Source organism: Hydra viridissima, unplaced genomic scaffold (genome assembly GCF_058129835.1).
Source record: "Hydra viridissima isolate aposymbiotic clone 2 unplaced genomic scaffold, HvirCarnegie_v1 scaffold_5, whole genome shotgun sequence".
Lineage (NCBI taxonomy): Eukaryota > Metazoa > Cnidaria > Hydrozoa > Anthoathecata > Hydridae > Hydra > Hydra viridissima.
Window position 1 is genome coordinate 2,739,805 of NW_028324304.1, and position 11,436 is coordinate 2,751,240.

Genomic DNA, 11,436 nt, shown 5'->3' on the forward strand with positions numbered 1-11,436 from the left:
AATAATCATACTTAGAATCGGCCTTGGTTCAGCTGTACAATTTTGAAAAAGATTGGTCAGCGGTCGAGTCATTTTGCAATCTCAATGAACAAAGGGAATCAGCAAAAGTCAAGTTGAAAGATGGTTCAAGCATGGCGACATGATCCTAGCAAATGAAGAACCGTTGAATAAGACAAAAGCCTGAAAACACGAATACAAGTCCATGACTTAAATGTCAACCAAACCACGGTTGTTGGCCGCTTCAAAAAGTGAGGGAAGGTTTGGAAATTGGCTGGATTGATTTCTCACGAACTCTCTGACAACAACAAAGCCGAAATTTTCTACATTTTCATAGATTTATTTCAATAAAATGGGTAAGTTCCGTTTTTGAAGAATCTTGTCACGGGTGATGAATCATGGGTACTCTTCGAAAACGTGATAAAAAAAGGTTTGCGTCTCGCAAGGTATTTCTCCAAAATGAGTACTAAAAGATGTCATTGTAAGAAGGCTATCGGGTATGCATTGTGGAACAGAACGGCATTTATTGATGGAATGAGAAGACAACCATAAATAGCGGTGTATTATGGACAGAAATGAGAAGCGATAGTTCATTAGCTTGACTGCTTTCATGCTGTAATTGAGACGAAATGATCACAAATAAATAACCATCTGTCTTCCACCACAATAATGCCCGTCCTCATGTTGAACATCGTGTCGTCAAATCGATCACCAATCAAGGATGAGAATTTCTCCCACATCCGCCATATTCACCGAACTAAGCTCCCACTATCACATCAATCACTCATTAAAAAATTGGTAAACGATAAAAGTTTACGACTATTTGGATAACCGATGTCAAAGCGTGGGTTTCGTTCAAGAGCTGTGACTTCTTCGCCTGTGGAATCGACCGTCTATTGATTAGGTTCAAAACTTTCAGCTCGGATATAATCAACTCTAGAAATACCTAACAAATTAATTCCAAGTTTTTTTTTATATTGAAGTTTATTATACCATTGGATCTTGCTTTCAGTAATCTTTTTCGATGCTGCTATCCATTTTTTCTTAAATTCTTCGTCATCTTTCGCTGAGTTATTGCTATTCAAAAAGATTCCTTTTGTTAGTGCCCAGTCACTCTCGATTACTTGCTGCTCAGAGCAGTTCAGAGGATCCGCATCTTACAAGAACAACTTCGATGCCATTTTGATTGTACCACTCTTTGTCTTCTTGGAGTATTGAATCGTTGCCGAATCCGGCAAGAATAAAACTGCCTTGTAGTGTTTGTTAATAAATGGCAAAAGATGTTTCTGAAAATACTTGGTGAAGTACAAATTGGAAGTGAAAGTCTTTTGAGTGACGAATGGAGACCTATTAAGGCCACAAGAACAAATCACTTGCCACACGAGGATCTTTGGAGAAACTTTTCTGTCAGGATATACATAATTTGTTTGCTGACATGGACACTTTTTGACTGATGTTAATATTGATGACCGGACAACTGTGAGAAATCCTTTTTGCAGTACGTTTCGTCGTCGTCTTCAATGATGCATAAATTTTCTCGGTTGAAAAGTTTGACGAGCTTCCTTGCGCGGCGAATTGCTTTTAATTTTCCAGCAATTGATCGTTTCGGAATTTGTTTTTTAGTGTAAGCCTTCAAACCTTTGCTCTTGAGTGCTTTTCTGATGTGGAAACGACTGCATGCGAACTTTTTGGCAAGATCTCTTTGGGATTGGCATAGATTTCTTGTAACTGATCGAATTCACTTTGTTTTTGTTAACAAAACTCTGACAATTTTTACCTGTGAAAAAATCATTTCCTTTTAAGAAATTGTTTTAGTTAAATATAATTTTAAAAAAAATGGCGCCCTGTTTTCTTCTAGTTCTGTATACTAAAATTTATCATTGCACAGTGGGCCAGAATTCACTTTTACTGGACAAAGTTCATAACTAATTTAATATTAGGGCTATATTGACTAAAATTAGGATGAGTAATAATATGATGTCTGCGCTTCTTATGAAGGTGTTATTTTTGTAATTCGTTGCTATGGATACCTAATTTTGGGTAGCAAAAACATTTTAAGATATTTTTACAAGTGCTATGTTCACCAAATTTTACATAAGTACCAATATGAGGTCACGCTTTTTAAAAAAGTAAATATATTTTTTATTTAGTTGCTATGGATACCTAATTTTACTTAGCAACAGCTAAATTTTATTAGTTGTATATGTTTTATTTGTGCTAAGTACACTATTTAGCACGTGTTTTATTATGAAATCCTCCCTTTGATCCTCGCTCGCAGAAAGCAATTCTTTTTTCAGTTTAATATGTGTTATTACACGTGTCATATTAACTAGTGTTATTACACGTGCTATTACTCGTTGCTAGATAAACTTGGTTTCCTGTAAAATAATTATATTCTAGCTTAGTTAATTAGTTTTTCTAATTAGCAGATTTTACAAGCTTCTACATTACTTTTCAAATTTGTATGGGTGTTATTGTACCCATGCATTCACAATCACCGAAAATCTTTGACAATGTATGCTACAAGTAGTACAAGCTTAGTAAGTGGTAGGTCTACATATTTAAAAATACAAAATAATTATGTACAACATAATTCAGGCGAAATTACAAAATAAAAGAATGGCTTTCTTTTAAGAGTTGCACAACACCATCTAGAAAATTTTCTTTTTTAGGGTGCTTAGGTGATCGTAAAGCACTGATTACTGGATCGGATGAGCACATAAAGCGCCGTAAAAGGTCTTCGTTTGTCTTTAAACGCGAACACTTCCTTGAAAAAAATTCACGGAACTTTTTAAAGTCTTTATTTCGTGCTTCTAAGGCCTCTTCACTCATCATCCCAATTGGCAACACCATCTCATCAACAACCTGCCACCCATGTATCAAGATTTTGTGCAAGCTCTGTGGCATATAGTACCAGGGATAAAGTTTTATAAAAAGCTGTGCTGTTTCTAAGCAATAGTCTTTTAATTTATCGGCATCAATCATAAAACCAGATGACAAAGTACAAAGCACAACATATATCCTTTTAATTAAATGCACATCAACATTAATAATTGCTGCTGTTTGTTCAGCATTTCTGAAGAAGCGTCGGGCAGTATTGCCATTATTTGATGATCCAGAACCACCAGACCTGGGGATATCAATCACCAGCCCAACTTCATTTCTGAACCGAGATTGAACTAAATTCTTTTTAGCTTTAACTTTTTCTTTGTCTGCATCTGACCTTGATGCCCATTTCTTCACTTCAGCTTTGTAGCCGACTTTTAACAAACACTCCATGCTACGAATCCATGCATGAAGTGTTGACAAACCATACTTCAATCCGGTTGGAGTTAATGGCAAATTGCAAACAATATTAAGTTGGTTCATTTGAGTTGGTATTGAACCACAAACTGAGCAGCACTGACTTGAATTAGTAACTGTAGATAATGCAGTGGCTACTTTTCCATCTATCATAGTAACATCAACTTTGTGAAGAACAGTTAAGTTTTCATACTTAGGCACAGCAGTTGTAGTTAAGTTTCCAATAGCATTTTCAAGAAATTGATGCTCTGCATTCATTACATCAGTTGTCTCCTTTACAAACCTAAACCGCACAATTCGGCAGAACAATGTTGATGACGGATGTGGATTTCTCCAAACAATCTTCTCCACTTCACCAGAGAATCCTGTCAATTCAAGTGGTACAAAGCAGATAAGAAACAAACTTGCTTCTTGGACAAAGCTTCTGTTTTCCAGCTCATCAGTAACTTGTGTATAAATGTTTTGCCCAGTTGACCCATCAAAACCTACCTTTGAGCGCAGAACTAGCCTATCAAAAACAAACGAATTGATAACATCATGTTGTACTTCCAACAGCCGCAGAACAGTATGATCTACCAATGCTTGGAAATTGATGCCTGCAGAGTAATCTGTTGCTGTCCATGATTCACGACTAGGCAAACACCTCTCTTTTGCTTCACGTACATCATTGTATGGTGGATATAAATTACTTTTTTTGCTTTTCGCATTGTTTCTTAAGCGCTGATACTGAGATTTGCTCATCTCATTATCTAACAAAAGAGCCAACGCTTCTTCAGATGTATTATCAGAATGATCTAGTTCAGCATCTTTGTTATTAGCCAACTTTATTGCTATCTGAGCATCTTTTCTTCTACCTTCTTTCCACAGGTGTGTGCCACTAGCAAACAACAGCTCACAAGAATTTGAAGCTGACAAAGTTGCAACTTTTCTTTTCTTTGTTTTTGAAGACGAATCTTCAAATGGTAATGTAGGTCTGCCGAGTTGTTTATTTTTACTCTCCTTCACTAATGTGGTATTAAAATCATTTTCAAGCCAAGCTGAATTCTTCCTAATAAACTTTGCATCGGTTCGTTTACTTCGAGTCATCTTTTACCATATTCAGAAATAAATAAATGAAATTGACTCTCAAACTTTTTGCCTTGAAACTTCAAATCATGTTCTTTAATAAAGTTGTATACAAGTATACAGTCTTCTTTTTTATGTATTGACAGACTGTTGAGTCTGATAAACTAGTGAATTTCGTTTCTTGTGACACTCATTAAGCCTAAATAAAAACAGCAGTTCAACATCTAAAATGAGTAACCCCAACCAAACCAATTAAAATAGATTATTAAATCCATTTGGTTTGACAAGCGCTAAATTAACAAGAACTAAATTTGAATTACGATATATATATATATATATATATATATATATATATATATATATATATATATATATATATATATATATATATATATATATATATATATATATATATTATTGTTCAGTACTACGATTAGCATGAGTAAGATCGTATTATATGTTTTCCGCGTTTTTTAAAATTTTGTGCAAATAAAAATTTTTGAGCGCAATTACAGATTTTTTGTTAGGAAAGAGATGTTCAAATGTGAAAGAAAACCAAGGTGGCACCTAGTGGCAGCCATATTTATGAAATTATTAAAGGAAACATATAGAAGCTTCAAAATATCTAAGTATAAAAGCAAGATGTAGCAATAAAAAAAAATACTTTGTCAAATAAAAACAAAAGTCATACAATAAAATACAAAATAATAAGCTTGTTTAAAGTAGCTGCAAATTTGTTAATTACATACCAATTTGAGTCAAACAACTTTTAAAATCCAGATAATATATAGAGTTATAATATAATATTTTAAAAAGCGCAATATTTTATGTAAATGTTATTTATTTCCATCGATTTTTTAAACAACATTTTTCTCTTTATAATTTTTTTTTTCTAATTTACATTTGCGTCTACTTCAACCACATCATTTGTATATCCATTAAAATTTTAAGTGTATATAAACAGTTTTAAACTGTTTTATAATATCTATATAATTGATTAAAACCATTATGACATTAAAATTCTGACTTTGGTTTTTATACTTTTGTCCAGTCACTGGCCCACTGTGCATTGGGCGTTTTACAATATTTTTGATGTTACATCGGCAGTTCACTGCCGATGTAACATCAAAAATATTGTAAAACGGCCAATGATAAATTTTAGTATACAGAACTAGAAGAATTTACAATTAAGCTGAAGAAGAAGAGTTGATGAGTTATTTTCATAAAACAGAAATAATGAGATGTTTATTTTGAAAGCTGATAAAAGTCTTCATTTTAACTTCATTGTCATTTTTCACCAAAAATTATTTTTTTTCAAAATGGGTTTTTTAATGTGGTGTCAACATTATTTCAAACTCAAAATTTACGGGCTAGATTTGAAAACAAATTTATTTATTCAATTTTAATCCAAATATGGGATAGAAATAGAATATTATTAATAGTAAATGTTTTTCTATAAATTTTTAAAACCATAGAAAATAAAAAAACCAACAAAAATAGTGGAAATTTTACTAGTACACATCAAGGTACGGATAAATTAAAAACCGATCAAAAGAATCTGTAATAACTTGGATTTAAATTGAAAACGCATTTACCGTGAACGGAAACTTGGATTTAAATTGAAAACGCATTTACGCAGTTAATTTAAGCTATTATTCTCAAATCATTATTTAAGTGACGTCATATTTATTAAACAACCAAAATCAGTAATTTTAACAAAAATTATTTCATGTTGAATTTTCACAACAACAACCAGCAGTCCTAAAAATATGCCAACTTCAGATCAGTTTGAGCCACTTATAAGTAAAAAAAGAGCAATAGCCTTATTTGACATCAGATCAAAGCAGCTGAAGATTGAAATGTTAAAATCTGCAATTCCTGTCTAGGTTGACAATAATTCAGAAACTGACTCAAACTCAGAAAAAGGTTTGATATTTTACAGGTCTATGTTTAAAATGATTCTCTTCGACTTACAGTCTTGATCAGTTGTGAATAGTCTAGGATTTTTACACCAGCATGCAGTTTTTACACCAAACTTTGACATTGAAAGTAAAAAATTCAAACCCAGCATGCTCAATTTAGCTGAAGATATAATTAAGCTTCCAATGAAAAACATGCTTGACAAACTGCTTTAAACATTTCCAGGGGCTTGAGAATGTATAAAAGAGAGGGAGCGAAAGGAAAGATCACAGTCTGCTTAAGAGATGATGCGGCAAATGTAAAAGCAGCTTTCAAAGAACAAGAGTGTATATACAAATCTGCTACGTGTTTAAATCATTAAATTCAACTTGTGATCAAAAAGGAGCTTTTTTCACTCCAGAGTGGTCTTAATAGCTCTCTGGAGGAGTTGTTTACATTAGTGTATACATCATAATTGTGACAACAATCATGAAGTTATTTGACCTTCCTAGAATGCCCAATGTCTTTATACTGTTTAGACTTTTGTAAAGAAAATAAAGAATAGACAAGATTAAAAACAAAGTTTGTTTTGGCAAAAATAACAAAGAGATTCCTACACCTCCACCAATATTTACAGAAGTTGAAAGGTTGTTTTCAACTTCTGGAGGTATTCTTTCAAATAAAAGAAAGAGACTTTTGTCAGAAAATCTGGAAAAAGTTTGTTTGGAAAGTTAAAATTTTCAATTATTAACTTCAAATGTTAAAATGGCTGCACATGTTCTACTTTTTATTAAATCATGTTACAAAATGACCTTTTAAATGTGTGCAATATGCTTACTTGTTACTATGGTGTTTATGTTACTTTTGCACTAATTTGATGATCATAAAAGTATTCAGGCATTTTAAATCATTCTTTATCAAGTTTAAGCCAGTTAATCAGACTACTAAGTAACTCAAACTGCGAAATACGCTGTCATAATCATTATGATATCGCAGTCATGCTTCCTTGGATTTCAAAAAAAATTTCTAATGGTAATAAATTAGTATATCGTCATTCTTGTCTCCGTTCTTCCTTTAGATAATGTTATACTCATGTTGGTGCCAGCATAATTCTTATACAGAATTTTTATACGAAATCATTTACCCGATTGCGAATTAAATTATTAATCAGCTTGATGAACAAATGTAGTTCCACTGAAGCAGTTTTATTGTTGAATGAATAACTTTTTTATTAAAGCTGTGTTGTTGTTTTTTTATTTAATTCAAAGTTTAAGTTTTCAATTTGAAAATTTTATTGATGAGCATCAATACTAATAATTTTTTACATTTATTAAACATTAGGGGAATGCGTATAAGCTGCACTTTTAAAACTTTATTGATGTTATCCATTTTAAGCTTAAACTTTACGTTGTAATGCTTCAATTTTTTTGCGTCGAAACAGAGCTTTCTTGGTGCCTGAAAAAGTTGTTTGAGTTTCCTTTTAAAGTCGTATAAAGTTTATTTACCATTACATAATGTTAATTATTTATCATTATACAATTTTAAATCTATTAATTATTATGCAATATCAAATTTAATTATTATTATGTGATGTTAAATTTATTGATGTGTTTTAAACTTTTTTTTTTTTTTTTTAAGTATTTTTACTGATTCACGACAAAATATGCAGTTTTTTTTATAACCCCAAAATAGGATTAATTTCCCCAAAGATTTTCCGTCCTCTTTTTGTTTTCTAAAGAGAAAATTAAAAAAAAAAATTGGACTTTTGCACCTCTTCCATTTCTTGATATGTTTACATAAAAAATTAAAAACAGGTTCCGGTTTAAAAGAATAATTTCACCGTTTTTTTCGAATTCTTAAAAAACTGATAACACGCGAATTTAAAGACCAGAATTTTTGATTGTTAAACATACAAGCATCTTTTCCCCAAACAAATCGCAACTGAAAAATTTGACAGTTGAAGAAATGCATACTTCCTAACCCTTTTGAAAAAATAAAATCTTAATGCTGAATATGCAAATATCTGCCTTCTAAATTAACGATATAATCGTAAACTGCTGCAATGCAAACGTCAGCAATTAATAATTTATCATTTGTTTATTAAACCGTTTTTATGTTCTTGTGTAAACTTTGACAAAGAAGAACGAGAAGAATAAAAATTTCAGTTTCATTCAAGTTTATTGTAAGAAAAAAAGAAGTCAGAGGTGTTAACAAAAAAACTCACAAAACATTTTCGCAAAAAAATTTGTTTCAATCTGAGGGTGAGTAAAACTTCAATGTGTTATTTAGCTTTGATCAAGATTTTTATCTTAAATAATAAGAACAAAAAATAATAATGTAATGCTAGTTATGCCCTGCAATGGTATATTTAATTTGTGGTGAGAAGTCGCGGTAACGTAGTAAGATTTCGCTAAGTGATGAGAATTGTGTGTGCACTATTACATATAAATATGTATTACATACATGTTAAATGTATAATTTTTGAGCAATATGATAAAAAGAAACAATTTATGATATATATATATATATATATATATATATATATATATATATATATATATATATATATATATATATATATATATATATATAACGGCTGTTATAAAATTTATGCACTTGGAGTTCGCAGAACAAATACCTCAAGTTTGTCTCATGTTGTTTGCAGTATTCTTAATATCTTTGAAGAAGTTGCTGCTTCTTATTTGTTGTTGCTATATATCTTTTTTTTATGCTTGAGAAAAATTATTAATAGAGATTTTTTCGCTTTTACAATTCTATTAATTATGTTGAATTATGGAAGAATGCAGTTATCCACACTTCCGCGTAACGCTTTCTTTGCCATCCGCTTTGTTCAATATATTCTCTTAGTTTTGTTTTGCTTTTCCACACTTGCACGTAACACTTTCTATGACATCCACTTTGTTCAAAATATTTTACTTTTCTTTTCTTTAGATTATGAGGCCCACAAAAAGAGAAATACTGAACATGGTCATCATACCAGTCTCATGCATCCTTATCTTAGCTATGCTTTGTGTGACTTGGTGTCTTGTTCGAAAAAGGTTTCATTTTAGCTTAATGTTAAGTTCAATAAACTTTTTGAAATTGAGAATCGCATTTAAATGTAAAAAAAAAACATTACATACAATGCTTAGTAATAAATTTTTAACTAAAGTTGTAACACGACACACTTAAAAAAATTAATGCATAAACTAAATTCTTAAACGAATATGACGTTTAAAATGAGAACATCATAGCTGAATTATTATTTTTAAAACTATATTCGTATTATTTTTAAAAGGAAAAAAGCAAACAACCAAGGATCCATTGAGAAAAAAATTGACGAAAGAGGAGAAACAGAAAAGCCTGTTGCAGACACTATAAAATTCAAAGTTGTTGGAGATATTAACCGTGGGTTTGATGTTTCATCAGATAGTTTTAAGACTGATTTTTCGTTTGCTAATTCAATTGATAAAATGGAAAGCGACTTATCAAACCAACAAAGTACTAGCATGCCACCAATAAAAAGCAATTTTGACTTAAACATCAAACAAAGCTCATTAAAAAATATAAGCGAAATTTCTAACACAGAGTACATAAAAAAAACAAGCAGCCATACTGCTGATAATGATCTTTTCTCGGATCCTTTTCAATCTAGTACCCCTTATAGGAAAACAAGTGATGAACTAATAGGAGACATTTTCGGAACAAAATCGTATTATGAAAGGAAGTATCAGTTAGGTTTTACTCAAGATTTTAGCGATGAAGGAAATTCAAAAGAAATTGCGACAGAAAGTGGATATAAAGAGATAGACACAGTTACGAAAGATTATACAATAAAAAGAAACTCAAATGGTACGATCACTACTCATATTAATGTTAAAGAATATACAACTGCGTCATAAAACATCGTTTTAATGGAAACCATTAAAAAAACTTCAACAAAATAAAATTTAACCATAAAATATCAGAAATTCGATTTCTAAGAAACAAAATTCGATTTCTAAGAAACAAAATTCGATTTCTAAAAAACAAAATTCATTCCCTGGGATCAAACTAATCCACATTGCAGCTCTATTTTTTTATTTCAGCAATATTTTTTTATTTTAGCAATATTTTTTTTATTTCAGCAATATTTTTTGTGTGCTTTGATGAAACTTAAAGGAAATGATGATACTTATAAATTTTTGAGGGAAAATTTTGAATATTTTTTTTTTCTTAGTTTATTTATATCTTAATTCAAAGTAAATGATGTAAAAGTTCGTTAACTTAAAAAGGTTTACCAAAGAATAACAAATCTTAATAGTTTAAATAATAGTTGCAACAACACCAACCACAACAACAATAGTAAATATATGAAGTTTTTTCTGTTTTATTCCAGAAAATGTTCTGCGTAAACAAAGCCTTACGATTCAATTAAAAATAAATAACAAAATATATACTAATAATAAGACGAGATTTAAATAAACTTTTTTCTTTGCACTTCTTGCGTTAATTTTGTGCCATTGAAAACGATTAAAGAGATTGATGCCATTCAAGCTTGACGATTAAAATGAAACTTCTTTACCTCATCGCAAGCTTGCACTTCAGTTTTTTAATGCTCAACAAGTAGATGATAAAAAACATAACAAAGAAGTTTTTCAATTAATTATCGTTTTAACCAATCTTTAAAAAAGTGCACAATGAAAGTAGTAAGATCAAAAGAGTCAAGTTCTTTTAGACGCCGAAGCTACCGAAACTCATTTAATCGAGTCCAAATCTGAAATCAACGAAGACAAATTTATTAGTTTCCACGTGCTTTTAACGTTTGTTGGGTGTCCATTTCCACTTTAACTATTCATGTGATAATACGTCGCGTTTCTGACAAAATTTTTTATATAATCAACTTTACCGTTAATCTTATTTTCATTTCATCCTTTCTGCATTTCATTTGGTTTATTAAAAATTTCTTCCAGCTCAACCATTTTTTCAAATGGGTTTAGAAAGTCACTGCTTATATTAAATATATCCACAGGTCGATTCAAATCTCCATGATCAAATGTCTCTGGCGAAGAGGTTGGTATGTGCCCTACTTTTTTTCTTAAGCTGTAGCTCGAAGTTGTAGTCAGAACAGCTAATAGAAAAAACATAGCAGTTGCATGCATTTTCCAGGGGGAAGTAAATGTAAACGTTTAA

General features: G+C 30.9%; 1 protein-coding gene across 1 annotated transcript in view; it reads left to right on the forward strand.

Annotated features, from left to right (window-relative positions):
• Positions 1–8,376: 8,376 nt before the first annotated feature.
• Positions 8,377–11,436, forward strand: part of LOC149887972 (uncharacterized) — a 4,385-nt gene continuing 1,325 nt past the window's right edge. The window contains exons 1-3 of the mRNA XM_090088543.1: positions 8,377–8,525; positions 9,217–9,323; positions 9,563–11,436. The exon at positions 9,563–11,436 is cut by the window's right edge and continues 1,325 nt beyond it. Of these exons, the coding sequence (XP_089944669.1) occupies positions 9,220–9,323; positions 9,563–10,166 (708 nt within the window). The 5' untranslated portion in view covers positions 8,377–8,525; positions 9,217–9,219 and the 3' untranslated portion in view covers positions 10,167–11,436. The remainder of the gene's footprint in view (positions 8,526–9,216; positions 9,324–9,562) is intronic.